The 21,513-nt window shown below is 39.9% G+C and overlaps 3 protein-coding genes and 2 long non-coding RNA genes across 6 annotated transcripts; all 5 read left to right on the forward strand.

Moving 5' to 3' along the window:
- Nucleotides 1-1,650: 1,650 nt before the first annotated feature.
- LOC120294003 (G-type lectin S-receptor-like serine/threonine-protein kinase At1g61490) lies at nt 1,651-4,742 on the forward strand. The gene is made up of 6 exons (XM_039313857.1): nt 1,651-1,811; nt 2,329-2,479; nt 2,531-2,625; nt 4,123-4,142; nt 4,254-4,465; nt 4,548-4,742. The coding sequence occupies exons 1-6, from the start codon at nt 1,651-1,653 to the stop codon at nt 4,740-4,742; spliced, it is 834 nt and encodes a 277-aa protein (XP_039169791.1).
- On the forward strand, nt 3,966-6,044 carry LOC120293523 (G-type lectin S-receptor-like serine/threonine-protein kinase At1g11280). The gene is made up of 6 exons (XM_039313108.1): nt 3,966-4,142; nt 4,254-4,465; nt 4,548-4,755; nt 4,851-5,088; nt 5,236-5,386; nt 5,460-6,044. Exons 4-6 carry the CDS (start codon nt 5,000-5,002, stop codon nt 5,760-5,762), a joined length of 543 nt encoding a protein of 180 aa, XP_039169042.1. The 5' UTR covers nt 3,966-4,142; nt 4,254-4,465; nt 4,548-4,755; nt 4,851-4,999; the 3' UTR covers nt 5,763-6,044.
- Nucleotides 6,045-9,138: 3,094 nt separating this feature from the next.
- LOC104445495 lies at nt 9,139-9,714 on the forward strand. Its single transcript, XR_005551488.1, has 3 exons — nt 9,139-9,243; nt 9,318-9,425; nt 9,537-9,714. It is a non-coding gene; the product is annotated as an uncharacterized LOC104445495 (long non-coding RNA).
- A 475-nt stretch (nt 9,715-10,189) lies between these two features.
- On the forward strand, nt 10,190-11,251 carry LOC120286273 (G-type lectin S-receptor-like serine/threonine-protein kinase At1g11280). The gene is made up of 3 exons (XM_039313109.1): nt 10,190-10,371; nt 10,532-10,682; nt 10,755-11,251. The coding sequence occupies exons 1-3, from the start codon at nt 10,283-10,285 to the stop codon at nt 11,055-11,057; spliced, it is 543 nt and encodes a 180-aa protein (XP_039169043.1). The 5' UTR covers nt 10,190-10,282; the 3' UTR covers nt 11,058-11,251.
- A 1,927-nt stretch (nt 11,252-13,178) lies between these two features.
- LOC104447407 lies at nt 13,179-15,377 on the forward strand. 2 transcript variants are annotated; one of them, XR_005551111.1, is made up of 4 exons: nt 13,179-13,585; nt 13,713-13,757; nt 13,863-14,859; nt 14,943-15,377. It is a non-coding gene; the product is annotated as an uncharacterized LOC104447407 (long non-coding RNA). The 2 variants fall into 2 exon arrangements; XR_005551110.1 differs by having other exon boundaries at nt 13,179-13,757.
- Nucleotides 15,378-21,513: the final 6,136 nt, after the last annotated feature.

The raw sequence follows: 21,513 nt of genomic DNA on the forward strand, positions 1-21,513 counted from the left end.
AAGAACCGCCGGTTCCGGGCGGTTCCGGTCCGGTTCCGGGCGGTCCGGGCGGTTCCCGGGTATTTTGCACACCCCTACTTCGCATGTAGCTGAGAGGTGTAATAGATGGCCCATGTCTTTAATAGACAAACTCAGCCCATCTTCATTTTTTCTTCTCTACATATCTCACGTGAAGTCAAAGCAGCGTTAGAACAAGTAAAAGAAGAAAAACGAGAAGCTCGACCGTGAAGAAGGAAAAAGGGGAAGAAGAGAGAAGAAGGAAAAAATCGTACATGCGCAACTGATCCAGACACATCGACCAACCAAATTAACTATGAAGCATAACACCTAGTAAGTATTCACGTTGATTATACGTCTAATTGGAGTAATTTTGGAAATTATGACACAAATTTGGAGTTAAGCAAATTTTAATCTACAAGGTTTGATTAAGGAGTTTTTGAGTTATGATTTTTGTGGAAATGGTAGTCTAAGGCTGTGTAGAGTGGCAGGCTTTGACGAAACTCGATTTTGAAGTAGGTTTGTTTGGAATGAAATTTCAAAGTTTTGTGTGCAAGTTACTTGTAATGGATAATACGTGTAATAGCAAAAGACAAACATACGCCATAAACAAGCTTCTTTGTAGCGTTTAGGTGTCGATACGTTAGCAGTTAAACATGGTTTAGTTGAGTCATTCATTGGAAAGATGTTTTACTCAAATTTTGACACCATTTTTCGAATAATTGTTAAGATTACGAGTGTGTCAACTCGAGTAATCTTTGTAAGTCTATTTCAACTTTTTCAGTAAGTGATGTTATATGTTCTTTGAGGTTATAAGCTCATAGTTTGAAAGTGATATGATTTAACGGAAGAAGGACACTAGGTGTGAGTATGGTAATATTTCTATTCCCGGGAATAATTTCTTTTCAGGAGTATTTTTTTTCTAATTCCATTCCCTAGAATAGTTTCTATGTAAAATAAAAATAAAAACGCATTTGGTAATTGATGTGGTTCGGTGTCACTGGGGCCGGTGATGCTCTGGTGAGATTGTTGGCCCTCATCTAGCCGAAGAAGAAAAGAGAAGAAGAGAGGAGAAGAAGAAAAAGAAAATAGATTTTAGGATTGTTCACGGGAACAAGAAGTTAGTTTTTATTTTATTTTATTGATTCTATGCAAAATCTATTCCTGAGAGCGAAAAAATAGATTTTTCTTTCTAGGAACAAAAAGTTTATCAAACGAAGTTCTATTCATTTTTTTTTCTAAAAATAAAAAAACAAAATCAGTTGTTTTCGGAAGTGGAAACAAATGGACCCTTAAACAGCAACATGATCAAGTGGGATTGGTTTGTAGCTTTCTGATGGGCCGATGAAATGGACTGTTTGAATCGAAACCTAAACTTAGGTTGGATTTCGTTAAGAACATAAACGGGTAAATTAGCCCAGATAGTTCAACAAGAACCACCCTATAAGCACCACTAGCCCAATTTAAGTGCATCATCAAAACGGAAAACACTTTACAATCCTGTCAAGATCATCATCCGTAACTCTATTCACAATTTTTGTTGAACCCCTTTGCCATAAAGCCAGAAAAACAACAAGGATTGCTTCATTTCAATGCACCATCATAGCAAATGCATCATCACTGAAATACTTGAAATCGAACGAAGTTCTGAAGATGCAATCGAGCTGTTCTCAATGCTCCAAGCGGCTTGATTCGGAGAATCAAACAGTATGGCTTTTGGAGTTGAAGTTGTTGCCATCGACATGGGAAACCATCGCCTATATCTTGGCTAAACTGAAAAGAAAGGAGACAAATTGCGAATGCGGGAGCAAGGGGTTTGTCCGTGTGCAAATTTGTTCGGATCTGGGTAAACGTGGCTCGGATCCATTTGCATAGTTGATCATGTCGACTAATGTAAAGAGGACACATGATCAGCGGACGTAATTATTTTGGACTCATGGACCCGGATTCAAGCCTAGAGCAATTTTTCGGCTGAGCCCAAATAGATCGACAGTAAATTTTTTGGGCTCAATCAGTGGGCTAGACCTAAATCACAAATTATTCGGCTAAATCAGTTCAGTTCGGTATGAGCTATTTCAGATCAAAGCCTGACTTTTCAAAAAACAAAAGAAGTTCGTTAATTTATTGTCAAATTTCCGAACTTCGACAAGGAAAGAACTAATTAATGTGAAGTTATTTATAACTATATAAATGTCACCTAAAGAAATGAAATATACACACCTCGGTTTCGATGGGACATAAGCTTAAATTGGGGTAGAGTTAATTGTCCTGCAAGCACAATCAAAACAAACTTTCCGAACTGAGTGATTAACATGATCAAATCAATTGCAGAGGATATATGTCTCTGGAGTATGCCATGGGAGGGATATTTTCTGAGAAATCTGATGTGTATAGCTTTGGAGTGTTGCTACTTGAGTTTGTCATTGGCAAAAAGAACACGAGCTTCTACTACCTTGGCCAGCATTTCAATCTTCTTTCCTATGTGAGTGTGAGGAGTACAGTCTCAAGTGATTATGCTCTCTAATTCTTACAGGCATGGCAATTGTGGAGCGAAGATAGAGGACTAGACCTAACGGATGAAGCGATTGTTAATACTTCTTTGCCAAAAAAGCGAAGAGATGCATTCGGGTAAGGTTTCTCTGTGTGCAGGACCACACAACCGACCGACCAAACATGTTATCCGTAGTTCTGATGCTGAGTTGTGAATCAGAACTTCCTCAGCCGAGACTGCCTACATTCACCTTCAAAAGTGAAATGCCGAGTCACGATATCAGGTCACAACAGGAATGCATCTTGTCCACAAATTCTATGGTCGAAGGAAGATGATGATCAACATTATTTTATTTTTTTTGTTTTGTTACACCTGTAATGTTCTGTGCTGAAAGGTCACACTGTGCACTCAATTTGAGAGACCTACAGCTTGAACACTCCCATGAACTAATAATCGAAATTCTGCATTTTTATTTTCATATAGATTTTGCATTATGAATTTGTATTTCATGCATGCAATTTACAGATCTCTGACAGGAAGTGAGATCGTTTGAACAAAGATAATTATCTGAGGCTGGCCAAAACAAATACGAAGTTACTAGCTCAGAAGTTCATGAGTCCCCAAAACTTAGGCCTCTTCAAAATTTAAGTAGCATATGTAAACTATTAATTGGCTTTATTGAAATTCATTCAACGAGACGTGTTCAGAGTTCATCAACTCATAAGATGATAGTATTTAAGTGACTTCTGAGAATCAGTTGACCTGTTTTTTGGATAAGCGTGTCCAGGTTAGTTGGTGCGGAATTTCTGTGCGAGTCATTAGTTTTTATTTCCTCTTGACAGGGACTTGATGACCACCGGTGGAAGATTGCACTGAAACAATTAGTTATCTTTTGAATGATAGAAGGCTAAGCAACTTCCGGGAGGTTACATGCGGCTGAGTAACCTTTCGAAAGACTTTTAGCCATTTCATTTTCTAAGCGTGACATAGATTAAAAATGACTTCTAAAGTTGGCAGAATCGCAACGTGCTTCAAAAAAACATTTTCTAGGCTTTGGAGCCAATCTACAGTTGACTTTGAGTGCCAGGTGTTGTTTGACTGGACTCTAGGAAATTATCTGATCAATCCTAAACCAATTGTAAAAATGTCAGTTCACTTTTAAACTTTGTAATTTTAACGTTTTGCTTTGGGGGTGGGATCGTGGGCAGGGATCGACTCACCACTGCATGAGAGCAGAGATTTCTGAGAGAGAGAGAGAGAGAGAGAGAGGAGGGCAGATTAGAAAGACCTAAAAAAGAATTTACTAATTTAGTTCTAAACTTTTGCGCAAAATTCTGATATGATCCGTTTTGCAAAAATCGACTCACCGTCAGCTCTGTTGCGTGTACGGTTTGGAGTAAAGACCTGGTCAATCTTTAGGAGCCCACAACTGGGGAAGATCTATTTGTTTGAGTTGCCCACATAAAAGCAGATTAGAAATTGTTTCATTGAGATGAGTTTGGGTCAACGCCGATCATCTTTTACATAACTCTCTTTCCCATTCCAATAGGATCGCTGCAGAAAGCAGTTATCATCAGCCTGATTACTGTTGCCGGGATCATGATCTCTAAAGTATCTGGTTTTGCTCCTTGCAGATGGAGAGCTAAGATAACAGGTACTGTAAGAGAGCTACATCAGTGTTTTCAGAGGATTGTGCTTCTATTTTGAATAAATCTTCCATCGCTATGAAGAAAGTGAGGTAATTCTTCACCAATTATGAACACAGGAAACTGGTGCATAATTTCGAGGCTCCGTGGCTTGGTACACACATCTGATAGTTCGGCCAAACTTATGCAAGCGAAAGCATGGAAGGAGCAGTTGAAGCAAGATGATTCGCAGGAATTGACCCTTTTCAGTTTTGATAGTATACTACTTGCCACAGACAAGTTCAGCACCACAAGTAAACTCGGGCAAGGAGGGTTTGGCTCTGTTTATAAGGTAAAACCGTTCTGCAGGACATTCATTAAATGAAAATATAAAGGTGATTCAAGGTCTAAAAGCTATGTGAATTGCAAAACAGGGGAAGCTGAAAGATGGGAAAGAGGTAGCTGTGAAAAGACTTTCCAGTACCTCGGCCCAAGGCATTGAAGAGTTCAAGAATGAGATCATCCTTTTATCGAAACTACAACATCGAAATCTTGTTAAACTCATGGGCTACTGCATTGAAGGAGATGAAAAATTTTGGTATACGAGTACTTGTCGAACAAAAGCTTGACACCTTTCTTTTGGTTCGTTTTTTCTCTCCAAGTAAATATTTTCTGTGATGTATTTCTCGCCAAAGCACTGAAAGTTGAAAACTGTTCTTGTTTGTCATGCTTGTTAGATTCAACGAAAAAGGTAGAACTCGACTGGGGCAAACGATTTCATATAATCCAGGGGATTGCAAGGGGGCTTCTCTACCTCCATCGAGATTCTTGCCTTAGGGTCATACATCGAGACTTAAAAGTAAGTAATATTCTCTTAGATGAAAAGATGAACCCAAAAATTGCTGATTTTGGGTTGGCACGAATGTTCGAGGGCACTCAAGTTTTGGTGAACACTCACAAAATTGCTGGAACACTGTAAGTTATCAAGTCCTATTTAAATTATCAATTTATTGAGTCAATCTTTCGAAGCAGACGGAAATGATTGATTTGCCACGATGATCCTCTCACTTTGTGCATGTTTCATCCCCATTATCTATCACAATCATTTTAACTCAACTGCAGTGGCTATATGTCTCCCGAGTACGCCATGGGCGGGATATTTTCCGAGAGGTCCGATGTCTATAGCTTTGGAGTGCTGCTACCGGAGATTGTTAGCGGCAAAAAGAACACGGCCCCGTATGACCAGGGACAACATCTGAATCTCCTTTCGTATGTAAGTCCCGAATTCCAACCTTAATCATTATCGTAAGTTCCCTGCAATATTATGACAGTGTTCTCACTTATAGGCATGGCAATTATGGATTGAAGGCAAGGCATTGGACCTAATGGATGGAGCAATTGCTGTTAGCTCTCCAGTGGAGGTAACAAGATGCATCCATGTTGGGCTTCTCTGTGTTCAGGAGCATGCCGCAGATAGACCAAACATGTGGAATGTGGTTCTGATGTTAAATGGCGAAACTGATCTTCCTCAGCCAGGACAGCCTATATTCATTTTCCAAGCTGAAATGCTAAAACGTCATATTCCGTCACAGCAGGAAAGCATCTGGTCTGTTAACACTGTCACTAATACCATGGTCGAAGGAAGATGATGGCTATTTTTCATCTTTATTTTCTGGTGTTTGGAGATGATTTTGTTGTTATTTTCTAAGATATTAGTGTTTATTCAATTCAAGGATGGCTTTAGTTCGATCCGAACAAAAGGTTGAATGAACTGCTCCACTTCTTACATGGATTTTAGGCTGCAAAGTAGGGGCTTGGAATATACACTTTTTAGACAAAACATATTCGACGCAGGAATTTGTTCTGATTTACAACAGCCAGAACTGTTGGTATTATTAAGGAGAAGTACCAAGTAATCCTCATCGCTCTCACCACCGGTTGTGTTATGAAGATTTGATTTTCTGGTTTTTTGGACTAAAGATATCATTACCAAAGATATGCTAAAGTTCTCACATAAGAAGCATGAGCATTGGCCCAGCAAAAGTATTTCTAGCTTCAGTATGATTCACAGATATGATTTACCTTCTCCAGATTTGGTACAAAATTCTGCATTTTTATTTTCACATAGATTTTCCGTTATGAATGCGGATTCCATGACAGGCAACTTACAGATCTCTGACAGGAAGTGAGATCTATCGAACACAGGTAATTATCTAAGTCTGGCCAAGACAAATACGAAGTTACTAGCTCAGAAGTTCATATACGTCCACAAAACTTTGGCCCTTCCAAATTGAAGTAGCATACATTCACTATTAATTGGGTTTATTCAAATTCATTCAAGGAGTTGTGTTCAGAGTTTATAAGCTCATAAGATGATAGTATTCAAGTAAACCTTAGAGAATGAAGTTAGTTGGTGTGGCATTTTCTGTATGAGTTAGAGTTTTTTTCCCCTTGACCAGAGGGAAGATTGCACTGAAACAATTGGCTGTCATTTAAATGATAAAAGACTAAGCAACTTCTGGGAGGTTACGTGCGATTGACTAACCTTTCGAAAGACTTTTAGCCATTTCATATTCAAAGCTTGACATAGATTAAAAAATGAATTCTAAAGCTGGCAGGATTGCAAGGTTCTTAACAGAATATTATCAGCTCTAGGCCTTGGAGCTACTTCATAATCTACAATTGACTTTGTTGTTTGACTGGACTCCAAGAATTTTCTCTGAAAAACCGGAACCATGACCTGCTCTTTAACTGAACAATACCGATGAATGCTGAATCCTAAGAGAAAACACTGTTTCTGGGTAGGCGGATCTCATAAAACTTATCTGCTAAAAGAATAGAAGAGGTTATTACTCACAAGAGGTGTACAAAACGGACTACTCAAACTGAGAATTGCCAGATCGGATTGAACTGGGAGGTTTTGGTCAGGTTCTTAGGAGTGTCGGTCTGATTTCTAGTTCCTAAAGTGGAACCGGTATTTGGGCTGTTTGGTTCCCAGTTAGAAGGGAGAACCGGATCGGACCAACTTCAAATACTCTTTTTTTTTTTTAACTTCTTCAAAAAGAAAAGCTACTAGCTTTTTAAAAAAAAATTATTTCTTTATAATAGAAGGCATCAAGTAGTGAAAAAAAAAAAAGAAAAAGCGACCGATTCCATTAGACCAAACTAGAATTGGAAATTGATCACCCCTATTACTCACTATAGGGCTTTGAATCTCAATTGGGACTCTTTCATTAGAGTCATGTATAGAGATTTCAAGGTGCGCAACATCAATACCAAATTAAGTTATACATGCTGACCTGGCATGGATGATTATGTTATAAACCACATATGGGGTGTGGCATGGAAATGTCGGTCCATATAGCTAAAAACCATATTCTTTGTAGGATTCTAGAGATGATGGCTCCCATAGACACGAGAGGTGACTTCTGCGCAACACCATGTAGCGCGTCTAAAGTTTTTCCGACTGACGACCAGGCTTCCGACTAGAGTGGTTCTCTAATATCCTTGAAGACCCCCTCAATCCACATGAGCAAAGCCCTCGATTGGAACAGTTAAGTCGAGCTCTACCTATGTATCGGGCCATAAGTTCCCTCCCTTTTGAGATGGGATTCGGATGTCGCAAATCAAGTTCTGATAAAACGTTATAAAACCTTTCTGGCTTTCAGTTTAAATTGTGGATTCTGTCATGGTATTTTCAGGTAGGTAGGATATGATTAGTTTATTTTTGGTAACCTTTGACTGCTCCCATGTTTGACAGTTTGATATCTCAATACAAGAAGAAAAATTCTCCTTGTTCCATCCTGATCCTACTATGATTGGTTTTAAAGGTCAATTGCATGTTTTGTATGATGGAATGAAGAGGCGATGAATCGGGAGAAAAAAGAAACAACTGAAAATTTGTTAAAATGTATATAAGTTTACCTAAGAGGGAGCAACATTTCATGTTCAACCCGAAACCTTCGCTTCAGTCTCAGGGTTGAGCCTTAAGCCCATTTATTTTATTAAGGAACCAAACAGACCAAGTAAATTCCTAGTAGAACAAATTTTGAATCGGCATTGATATGATAAGTATATATAAAGATCGACATATTTTTTAAAAATTGCCATTGACAAGTTAACAACTCAAAATAAAAGAGAATGGGTTAAAAAGACGAAGTCTCAAGTCAAAAAAAAAAAATAGTTATTCATTTTTAATATGCTCAAATCTAAAAATAAAATAAAAATGGCAGATATGATCCTCATTTTACCCCGGAATGGGCCGATTTGGTTGCAGACAAGTGATAGGATAGATCAATTCGGGTTCGGGTTTCAGGTTTTCCAGGAACCGATTCCCCAATATGGTTATGGGTTCAGCTTTGGAATGGAGCCACTTGATTATTCTCATCTCCAAGTTTATGAATTGTCATACAAATTTTGGTTGAGCCAGAGAAACATCATGAGGGAGAAAATGTAAAAGGTGGGCCGAAAAATAAAAATAAATCTGAGTTCAATTCCCCAAACCCTATTTTAAGCCCACGAAGCTACAGCTCAGCTCACTTTTCTCAGCCCATTTCTAATAGTGCTGCAGCTGGCGTTCAAAGCATCTAATTAGACGTGTCTCAATTACTAAGTGCTTAGCGATGACCGACAATTGTTTTAAGATCGAAATCCTAATCGACATACAAGTACAAAGCAACGTCGAAATTGTTTGATTAATCCTAAATCTATCGTAAAAATGTCAGTTCATTTCAAAATTTTGTAATTTTGCCATTTTGTTTCGTGGTTGGGGTTGTGTGCAAGGATCAATTTACCACCGCATGGGAACAAAGATTTTCAACAGAGAGAGAGAGAGAGAAAGGACAGCAGATTAGGAAGACCAAAAACGGGTTTAGTTTCAAACCTTTACGCAAAATTTTAATGTTGTTTTTCCAACGAAAATTAGTCGAAATGATAGCATTGGCATTCCGTGCATCATTCGGTGTATAGTTTAAGAAGGATGTTTAAGGTGGTGCCTAAGCAATTGTTCTTGCTTGGCTTATTCTTATGTCAACTCTGTTGCGTGTATGGTTTGGAGTAAAGACCTGGTCGATCTTCAGGAGCCCACAACTGGGGAAGATCTACTTGTTCGAGCTGTCCACGTCAAAGCATGTTAGGAATTGTTTCATTGAGATGAGTTTGGGTCAACGCGGATCATCTTTTACATAACTTTCTTTCCGTCTCAGGAGCATCGCTGCGAAAAGCAGTTATCATCAGCCTGATTACCGTTGCTGGCATCATGATCTTTACAGTATCTGTTTTTGCTATCTGCAGATGGAGAGCTAAGAAAACAGGTACCGTTGAAGAGCCACACCAGTGCTTTCAGAGGATTGTGCTTCTATTTTGTTTGAATCTTCCATCGCTATGAAGAAAGTGAGCTAATTCTTTACCAATGATGAACACAGGAAACTTGAGGGAATTTTCAGAACTCCTTGGCTTGGTAGAGACATCTAAAGAATCGGCCGAAATGATGCAAGGAGAAGCATGGAAAGAGCAGCTGAAGCACGACGGTTCACAGGAATTGACCCTTTTCAGTTTTGATAGCATACTACTTGCCACAGACAAGTTTAGCATGACGAGTAAACTAGGCAAGGAGGGTTTGGCTCTGTTTATAAGGTGAAATTATTCTGCAGCACATTCGTTAAATGAAAATATAGAGGTAATCCATGGTCTGAAAGCTATGTGAATTGCGAAACAGGGGAAGCTGAAAGATGGGAAAGAGGTAGCTGTGAAAAGACTTTCCAGTACCTCAGCCCAAGGCGTTGAAGAGTTCGGGAATGAGATCATCCTTTTATCGAAACTACAACATCGAAATCTTGTTAAACTCATGGGCTACTGCATTGAAGGAGAAGAAAAAATTTTGGTATACGAGTACTTGTCAAACAAAAGCTTGGACACCTTTCTTTTGGTTGGTTTTTACTCTCCAAATAACTATTTTTCTGGGATGTATTTCTCGCCATAGCACTGAAAGTTGAAAACTGTTCTTGTTTGTCGTGTTTGTTAGATTCAAGGACGAAGGCAGAACTTGACTGGGGCAAACGATTTCATATAATTCAGGGGATTGCAAGGGGGCTTCTACCTCCATCAAGATTCTTGCCTTAGGGTCATACATCGAGACTTAAAAGTAAGCAATATTCTCTTGGATGAAGAGATGAACCCGAAAATTTCTGATTTTGGCCTGGCACAAATGTTCGAAGGCACTCAAGTTCTGGTGAACTCTCACAAAATTGTTGGAACACTGTAAGCTATCTAGTCTTATTTGAATTATCAATTCATTGAGTCAATCTTTTCAAGCAAACACAAATGATTGATTTACCATAATGAACCTCAGTGCCATGTTTCATCCCCATTGTCTATCGATACAATCAAAGGGTGCATAACATGTTTAACTTAACTGCAGCGGCTATATGTCTCCTGAGTACGCCATGGGTGGGATATTTTCCGAGAGGTCCGATGTCTATAGCTTCGGAGTGCTGCTACTGGAGATCGTTAGCGGCAAAAAGAACACGGCCCTGTATGACCAGGGACAACATCTGAATCTCCTTTCCTACGTAAGTCCCAAATCATACCCTAATCAATATTCCAAGTTCCCTGCAAAATTATGACAGTGTTCGCACTCATAGGCATGGCAATTATGGATTGAAGGCAAAGCATTGGACCTAATGGATGAAGCAATTGCTGTTAGCTCTCCACTGGAGGTAAGAAGATGCATCCATGTCGGGCTTCTCTGTGTTCAGGAGCATGCCGCAGATAGACCAAACATGTGGAATGTGGTTCTGATGTTAAATGGGGAATCAGATCTTCCTCAGCCGGGACAGCCTATATTCAATTTCCAAGCTGAAAAGCCAAATCGTTATATTCCATCACCGCAAGAAAGCATCTGGTCTGTTAACACTGTCACTAATACAATGGTCGAAGGAAGATGATGGTTATTTCTCTCGATTTTTACTTTCTTGTGTTTGGAGATAATTTTGTTGTTATTTTCTAAGATATAAGTGTTTACTCAATTCAAGGATGGCTCTAGTTCAATCAGAACAAAAGGTCGAATGAACATCCACTTTTTACATAGAATTTACGCTGTAAAGTAGGGGTTTGGAATATACACTTTTTTGAGAGAATATAATCCGTGCTAGGATTTGTTCTGACTTACAATCAGAACTGTTGGCATTATTACGGAGAACTCGCCATCACTCTCATCACCAGTTGTGTTGAAGATTAGATTTTCTGGTTTTTTGGACAAAAGATATCATTACCAAGGATAGACTAAAGTCCCCACATAAGAAGCATGAGCATTGGCTCGGCAAAAAGTATTTCCAGCTTCAATATGATTCGCAGATACGATTTACCTTGTCCGGATTTGGTACGAAGTCATCTATGCCTGTGGCATTTAAATTGCTGCCTTGAAGCCATAAAATAATTCTTAGTTATCTAAGAAAAGAAAGAAAACAGAAAGTAGCGAGAAGCTTGAATGGCTGAACAATTCACTTTGGATAAGCTTCGCATGAAAATGGGAGGCCAATGTTAGCTGGTAACCAAAATTGGAGCCCTGTGATCCCCAAACTGAAGTGCTTAGGAATTACATTTTTGCATGGATCCCATGTAATATCTAGCTTCATTGAACATGAAACTTGTGTTAGTGAATTAACAGAAACATATATCATCTGTACACTGGAAGGTGTAGTCAACTTTGAACAATGGCGAGGAGAGGAACGCTGATATCTAGTGGCTTCTCATACAAAATCAGTTCTCTTTTTAAAAGCCACCATTTGACTCACACAATGATGCTGCTATGGTGTAATTGAAAATGAGCTGTATCAGCACCAATGTCATCATGATGTCTTGGCATTCTGGGAATGCACTTGAACTGGGTCAGGCAGCATTAGTATCCAATATAAAACTAATTTGTTTAATAACATAACCCTCGAAGCTATCTCCAAAAGTTTGACTTTAAAAAAGCCATCTCGAAAAGCACTTATGAACTCACACATTTGGCAACACGCTTTGGCTTGCAGAAATCTTGTCTTCCTTTCAAATATGCAGACAAAAAAGAATAGCAAAGAATTGGGAGCCTAACATTCTGAATTAACGGACACCTGAGTGCACTAGGATTTTTTATTTTCTTTTTTTCTGTTGGTCAGAAATGCACTAGGATTACCATGCTGCCTATGATTGGTCTATACTCTTCCTTGGTCATTTTCGTTCTTCTTCAGGCACATCAGAGCGCTACAGTTTTTAACATTACTGCAGCCAAACCACCCTTTCAGAATCAAACTCGTCTCCTCCAGTCAAATTTCGAGCTCGGGTTTCTTCAACCCTGATGTATCAGCAAATCAATATGTGAAGATATGGTACAAGAATGCGACTCCTTCCAAGATCGGCTCTGGGTCGCCAATAGGGATACATGGCTTGCATATCCAGATCAATCTGTGAAATTAACAATAGGCTGCAACGGGAATCTGAAGCTGATGGATGAGCAACAGAACGTAGTTTGGCCCACCAATGTTTCTGTCCAGTCAAACTATACTTCAGCAATGCTTTCAGATGGTGGTAACTTTGTTCTGCAAGACGGGAATTCAATTGAAATATGGGTAAGCTTCAATGATCCAACTTATACTCTTCTACCAAACATGAAGATAGGAATAAACACCAGAAACAGAGACAGTATTTAGTTTCCTGGAAAAATGAAAATGATCCATCATCTGGAAATTTCATCACTGGAGTACGCGGAGACTGCCACAAATTGTCACTTGGAATGGCTTGAACCCTTTATGGAGAAGTGGACCACAGGATAAATCAATATTCATTGGCATACCAGGAATGGATTCCTCATACTTCAATGGTTACAATCTCCAGCAAAAGCTTCAGCAGTGAACCACTTATTTCTCTGCTCAATATAATAACATCTCTTTGTGTGCTTATGGCTTCACTTCACCTGGGGGAATTCTTACAATAATGTGTTGGGATGATGGAACCAAGAGTTGGTTTAAAGATTGGGTGGCATTGAACAACAGTTGCCAATTTAATGGAACTTGCATCCTTTTTTTTGGTGTCTGCAACTCACTTAACTCTCCTATATGCCCTTGCATAAAGGGGTTTACACCGAGATTGAAAGAAGAGTGGAACAGCAGAAATTGGACCAGGGGTTGCATTAGAGAAACAGAATTGAATTGTTAGAAGAACACAAGCAGGCCAGCTTCAATGCAGGTGAAGAAAGATGTCTTTGTGCGGATGAACCAGATGAAAGTGCCTGATTCTGTGGAATATTTATCAGACATCAGAGATGAAGGAGGATGCCAAATCTGGTGCCTGAATAATTGTTCTTGCCTGGCTCATTCTTATATCAGCATGAGAGGGTGTTTTGTCTGGGCTAAAGATCTCATCAATGTTCAGGAGTTTTCAACAGCTGGCCAAGAAATATATATTCAGGTCGCACATGACAATATACATACAAGAGGTTTGACTACAATGAGTTTCAATTGAACTGTATCACGCATCTTGCAATTCTTTATTCATCTCAGGCATGTCAACACAAGCAAAACTTATCATCAGCTTAAGTACTGTAATTGCCATCATGTTTGTAGGAGCTGCAATTTTTGTCCTCTGTGAGTGAAGAGATAGCAAAAGAGGTACGATCATTTCATCTCCAATGCTTAATTTCACATTAATGTAATCCAGAAACTTTACCAAAGTTCCAAAGGCTATTGATTAAATGGATATAATTGAAAACACAGGAGAAATGTCATATGGAATCGCATGGAAAGATCAGCTGAAGCAAGATGATGCATCCAAATTGACGCTGTTCACTTTTGGTAGCTTACTTATTGTGACAGACAACTTTGGTTTGGCCCAGTTTATGAGGTAAAAGACTTCTCTAAAATTTTCATTTAGTGAAATTTTATGCATTATCCAAGGTCTGGTACTTTATGAGTTTGGAAACAGGGAAGGCTGAATGATGGAAAGGAGATAGCTGTCAAAATACTTTCCAGTAACTCAGGCCAAGACATGGAGGAGTTTAAGAATGAGATCATTCTTATATCGAAGCTCCATAATCGAAATCTGGTCAGACTCCTGGATTGCTGTATTGAAGGAGAAGAAAAAATTTTAGTAGATGAATATTTGTTGAACAGAAGCTTAGATTCATTTCTATTTGGTTGGCCTCACTCTCTTCAAGCCATGCTTGAACTTATGGAAAAAAATATACATTTTTGTAGTACCTAAGTTACGAGTTCATTTTATTTACTTCCTTGTTTAGATTCAAGAAGGAAAGCAGAACTCAACTGGGATATACATTTCCAGATCACTCAAGGGATCACGAACGGGCTACCGTACCTCCATCGAGATTCTTACCTACAAGTTATCCATTGAGATTTGAAGGCAAGCAATATTCTATTAAATGAGATAATGAACTCAAAAATTGCGGACATTGGACTGGCACAGATCTTCGAAGGCACTTGAGTTTGGCTAAATACTAACAAAGTTGTTGGAACACCATAAGTTTTCAAGCCTTGTTGCTGGAATTCAATTCAATTAGTAAACTCTATAACCTGAATGATTAACATGATCGAATCAATTGCAGAGGATATATGTCTCCCAAGTAAGCCATGGGAGGAATATCTTCTGAGAAATCCAATGTCTATAGCTTTGGAGTGTTGCTACTTGTGATCGTCACTAGCAAAAAGAAAAAAAAGCTTGTACTACTATGGCCAGCATTTCAATCTTCTCTCCTTTGTAAGTGCAAGGAATACAATCTCAAGAAATATTCTATAATCTTTTCGGCTATTTATGCGCCCTCTGCTCACTAATTATTACAGGCATGGCAATTGTGGAGCGAAGATAGAGGACTCGACCTGACAGGTGAAGCAATTGTTCATTCTTGTTCGCCGTCAGAAGCGATGAGATGCATTCAGGTATGGCTACTCTTTGTGCAGGACCACCCGACAGACCGACCCAACATGTTATCCATATTTCTGATGCTGAGTGGTGAATCAGAACTTCCTCAGTCAAGACCGCCTACATTCACCTTCAAAAGTGAAATGCTGAGTCACGATATCAAGTCACAATGGGAATGCATCTTGTCCACGAACACCATCACAAATTCTATGGTCGAAGGGAGATGATGGTTAACATTTTTTCTTCTGTAAACTTGTAATGTCCTGCGCTGAAAGTTCAGTGTTCACTCAATTTGAGAGACCTAGAACTTTGATTCTTCATGAACTAATGATTGAAATTCCGCAATTTTGTTTTCACACCGATTTTGCAATATGATTGTGTATTTGATGACAGGCAACTTACAGATCTCTGACAGGAAGTGAGATCCATCGAACAAAGGTAATTATCTAGTCTGGCCAAAACAGACATAGTTACTTGCTCAGAAGTTCATAAGTCCACAAAACTTTGGCTTCCAACTTGAAATAGCATATGTACACTCTTAATTGTATTTATTCAAGTTCATGCAAGGAGTTGGGTTCAGAGTTCATAAGCTCATAACACAATAGTATTCAAGTGACCTCTGTGAATCAGGTTACCTGTATTTCGATTAAGCGTATCCAGGTTAGTCAGTGTAGCATTTTCTGTATGTGTCAAGCCTTTTTTCCCCATGACAGGGACTTGATGACCACCGGTGGGCAGATTGCACTGAAAAACAATATCAAGTAGTTATCTTTGGAATGATAAAAGACTACGCAGCTTCTGAAAGGTTACATGCGACTGACTAACCTTTCGAATGACTTTTAGCCATTTCATATTCAGAGCTTGACGTAGGTTAAAAAATGAATTCTAAAGTTGGCAAGGTTGCAAGGTTCTTAACAAAACATTATCAGCTCTAGGTCTTGGAGCTATTTCGTAATCTACAATTGACTTCGAGTGCCAGGTGTTTTTTGACTGGACTCCAGGAAATTTCTAGGAAAACCGGAACCATTACCTATTCTTTAAATAAAGAATACTGGCCAATGCAGAATCCTTAGACGAGACTGCTTCTTGGTACCCAAATCTTGTAAAACTTTTATGCTGGAAGAAATCCATCCAAGAGGTTACTACTCACCACAGGGCTTTGTATCTCAATTGGGATTCTTTCGTTAGCGCCACTATTCCCAAATTAAGTTATCCGTGTTGACCTGGCATGGATAACTATGTTGCAAGCCAAATGCGATGGGGCATGGCAATGTCGGTCCAGATAGCTCAAAACCATAGTCTTTCGTATGACAATAGCAGAAACTCCTAACCTTGCAACACCATTTCTTTCGAGCAGTGTCGAAAGTTCGGCCTTCCGGAATGAAGTTCGTTCATGTGCTTCAACTTATACTCTATGGTGAAGTTCTTCCGGTACAAAGGACTCAGTGATAGGTTACGATCATTGTATCTTACCAAACAATGTTCCGTTCATAGTAAATTTGTAGCCCAATTTGTAAATTCTAAAAAACATTTGTAGTTTACTGAGAATGTTGGCGATATTACGACCATCAATGAAATTATACCTTACTAACTATGTTATATATTTACTGCTCGAAGCTAATTTCTAGCAGTGAGAATAGTAAGTTACAACTGTAGTTAATTGGTACTTTCGACCGTCAATGCAACTTATCAATTATGTTATATATTTATTACTCTCTTTGGTAACTTACACGCAGTTACACACCTACTTGTAAAAATCTAAATACAAGCGGTAACCTACTATTACATTTACGGTAATCTAGAAACAAATGATAATTTCCTATTAGGCTGGTGCATGATAACTGTCACGCCCCGATCCTCAGGCACGTGCACATCCTTCTATTTGGTCGATTTTATAATGCGATATCCCAGGACTAGTATCGCCGACCCTTTCTATTATTAAGCACATGCGAAGCAATTAAAATCCCTGCACAATAAAACGATGGGATAGAAAAGCAGGCCATATTTTTCATATTGAAATTTATAACCAAACTTTTATACAAAACAAAAACCACTTCAAAACTATTCACATCAAAAAGAGATCTCAAAAGAAGGTAGACTTTCAGCCCATCCAGCCATACTCAAGGCCCCTCTCAGGTTTATCTTCTTCTTCCAAAAATCCTTCTTTTAAGTTTCACCTCCGAATTCTCCTTCTCGAGACTCCTCCTCACCGCCTCCTCATCGGGGTCCCGAAATGTTTTTCCCAAACCGGATGAGACTACGTCTCGGCGAGCTCTACCCCACTAAGCCCGATTAGTAAACCACTATACTATAGGCTGCCTATACACGCACAGTAAGGCGAAGACGTACTTGGCATCGTGATCCCACCCGCAAGTCAAGACAATTCATAATAGGCACTCAAGCAATCGTATCACCGATCAAAGCATCGATCAAATCGACCTAGTCGACATAAGCCGACAAGACCACTCACGGTCATTCACATTCACCAATCAATTCACAACATCAAATCAAACAATGATCAATCGACCTTGTCGATTACATGTCAACCCGACCATTTCCTAGGTCATTCAAGCTATTGCTATTCGTAGTCCCACTCAAGAACATTCAATATTTCATGGCTTTACGGTCCCACTCGACCACTTGCAAGATTCAATGGCTTTACTGGCCACTCGACCACTTTCAAGATTCAATGGCTTTACGGTCCCACTCGACCGCTTGCAAGATTTAATGGCTTTACGGTCCCACTCGACCGCTTGCAAGATTTAATGGCTTTACGGTCCCACTCGACCACTTTCAAGATTCAATGGCTTTACGGGGTCCCACTCGACCGCTTGCAAGATTTAATGGCTTTACGGTCCCCACTCACCGCTTGCAAGATTTAATGGCTTTACGGTCCCACTCGACCGCTGCAAGATTTAATGGCTTTACGGTCCCACTCGACCACTTTCAAGATTCAATGGCTTTACGGTCCCACTCGACCGCTTGCAAGATTTAATGGCTTTACGGTCCCACTCGACCGCTGCAAGATTTAATGGCTTTACGGTCCCACTCGACCGCTTGCAAGATTTAATGGCTTTACTGGGCCCCACTCGACCACTTTCAAGATTCAATGGCTTTACGGTCCCACTGACCGCTTGCAAGATTTAATGGCTTTACGGTCCCACTCGACCGCTTGCAAGATTTAATGGCTTTACGGTCCCACTCGACCCCTTGCAAGATTTAATGGCTTTACGGTCCCACTTTCGACCGCTTGCAAGATTTAATGGCTTTACGGTCCCACTCGACCCCTTGCAAGATTTAATGGCTTCTCAATGAAATAGTTAACCACAACCATTTAGGAATATATCCTAAATTCCACATTCAATTCAATTTGGCACAATTCAAAGCTCAAATAAATAAACAGACTGCACCACGACAATCAGCACGAGATTTCGGTCGTCGGCCTTCAAAATCTTAATTTCCGAAAATAATTAATTATTAATTAATTTCGAAAATTAATTATTAAACATTAAAAATTCCGTTTAGCTCAAAATAAGGCCCAATTAAATAAACGGACTTCACCACGGTCATCAGCATAATTTTTCCGGTTCCAGGCCATCTCGTTGAATTTTCGGAAAATAAATAAATAAATAATTAATTTCGAATATTAAATAATTAATATTAAAAAATTCAATTTAGCTCAAAAATAAAGCCCGATTAAATAAACGGACTTCACCACAGTCATCCGCATAATATTCCGGTCACAAACCATCTCCCTTGAATTTTCGGAAAATAAATAATTATTTAATTTAATTCGAAAATTAATATTTAAATGCCCAAAAATCTCACTTAGGCCCGAATTGCCAAATTGAAGCCCAATTAGGGGTCGGAAAATTCCCGAGATACTTCCAATAAATAGTAGACCACGTCTACTTGTTAATTGCACAATCAATTTATCTAAATCACATCACAATTGACTAATAATTGCTAATTTATTCTAATCTAACAACCTAAACATAATTAATTAAAACTAAAACAACCTAAAGCATAATTAGCCAACTAATCAAAGATTAGTGAGATTATCACCAAATCGCGCGCAAATCGGATCAATCCGACGGCGGCGACGCGAGGAACGATACTTCCCAAAGCGGGCCTCGGGTTCGGGCGGGAACGGCCCAAACGGGCCCAAACCACCGGAAACCCATTTCGTGGGTTTCGCTCTGGCTGGTTGGAGCAGATCCGGCGGCCAAAACGGGCGAGGGAGGCCGGGAGGCTGGATCGATCGCGGGGAGGTCCTGGGCGGGCTAAAGGTGGCCGAACTGGAGCCGGGTGGCGGCGGAGGTGGCCGAATGGCGGCGAAGGGCGACCGAGCCGAGCCGAGCGGGGAAGAACGCCCGGGCGCACGCGAACGGCGGCCGGGCGCGCGCGGTGACGGGCGGTGGCGGTGCGGCGGCGAGACGAGCGGCGAGCGGGGGCCGCGCCAAGCTCCGGCTTCTTTTCGCACGCGAAAAAGAAGAAGGAGAAGAAGAGCTGTTCATTCGCTCGGGCGTGCGAGAGGAAGAAAGAGAAGAAAGAGAGAGAGAGAGAGATAAGCATTGACGGGTCAAAGAAAAGAGAGGGAAGTGAGCGGTGGGGGATTTTCGCACGGGGAGGGGAGAGGAGAGAGAAAAGAAAAGAGAGAAAAGAAAGAAAAGAAAAGAAAAGAGAGGGAGAGAGAAAAAGAAAAAAGAACAATAATATTCTAAATTTTCTTTTTCTCTTTCCATTTCCCTTTTCTAATGCCTTCCTAGGTCTTCGATTTTTCCTCCGATAATTTCTTTATTGAAATTTCGACCCGTCAATAAATTGACGAGCGATGAGACAGATCCTATTTATTCAGAAAATTAAACCCGAAAATCTGATGTCACAACTCTTCCTCTTATAAAAATTTCGTCCCGAAATTTAAACCTTTATCAATCCATAAACGAAAGGTGGGGATATTGCCGTCTCATCGAGTCTCACTTCTCCACGCCGATCATTCGGTCTCGTGGCGTTGTTTGACCATTTTGACCAAGGAGATCATCTTGGTACACAAACTCTCCTCTTTCGAACCAACAACCGAACCGAGCTTCTCACAAGACACTCATCCACATCTCGATCTCTTTTTCTTTACTCCTTAATAAACCTTGAACCTCAACGGTTCAAAATTTCGACAGCTTGACTCCAGTAGCCTTTATTCGACATTGATCCGACAACCGCAAATACCGATCACCGAGCCGACTCGACTTGCGATTTTCGATTTCGATCTCATCTCAACCGATTGAAATCCCGTACACTCGCTTGCACGATTAAAAAGAAACTATCCGACTGGACCAAATAAACCGGGAATCTCTGGTCAAGATCTTATATAACTCGTACCGATCTTGGCAACCGTAATCACCGGCTACCGCAATGACTTTGGCCCGAAATCTTTATTCACTTTCTTTTCCCCACCGAAATTCTCGTACCATCCGCTATACACTGCTTAATAAAGAATCCTCTGAAAACTCTGCCGAACTTATAATCTCTGATTTAGATTCGAAATATAATTCATCCTCGACACTCCATGCCGGCGAATTATTTAATGCACACACTTCGGTATACCCACTTTGTAACAAGATAGGATCTTCACTTCAAATCGAACTTAGATTGGGGGTTAATTTCACTCCGACACGTTTTTAGTGTGACCTAGGCTACGGTAAAATTCAGAGCTTTTTAGGACAAATGACCCGTGGTCGATTTTCTTCGAACCATAATGAACCCACTCGACACATTGGCGACCCTCGATTATCGTGAAAATCTTAAAGGTTCAAATATGGACACAGGGTACCAAAACGATAGAAACATCAAATTAGTACCTACGATGAGAATTTTCCAATTTAGTGGAGTCACCCACGATCGGTCATTCATCTCGCCGAGCCGATCTATTTCGATTTCAAATCGATTTTATACTTTGCCGCAATGATCTCTAAAGATGAGCACGGTCAGGAGTCGATCCATGGTCGAATTCTCAAGTCTATTTGCCTTAAGGTCCTTAATAACTCACCCAAATTAGTCTAGTTATCTCATGAGTGGCCAACTCGAGAAAAACACCGTAATTGCATCGAGGAAATGCCCAATTTATCTAATCGAAATCGAGGCCGAAATCTGGATCGCACACTCAAAACAAGATATATTCATACCGCACCAAAGTGGACCAACTCCATCTATCGATCAACCACTATTCTCAAATGGTACGTAATCCCCCCTCAATCTTTAGTAAGCCTATCACAATGTTCCATTGTGATATATTTCCATTTTCACTGGGACTCTCAAGTGATGGTAAAATCCTCCCGATTCGCATTCCACTTACCGACACTTCGACGCTTTCAACCCGCTTAGGCTGTATTTATCTTCATATCGCCTACTAATCTAGCTCATGCCGATTCTGATTTACTTGCACCATCCGGACAAAGCCGCAATATTATAGCGAACTTCGACAAAATCTTTTCCCGA

Source organism: Eucalyptus grandis, chromosome 5 (genome assembly GCF_016545825.1).
Source record: "Eucalyptus grandis isolate ANBG69807.140 chromosome 5, ASM1654582v1, whole genome shotgun sequence".
Classification (NCBI taxonomy): domain Eukaryota; kingdom Viridiplantae; phylum Streptophyta; class Magnoliopsida; order Myrtales; family Myrtaceae; genus Eucalyptus; species Eucalyptus grandis.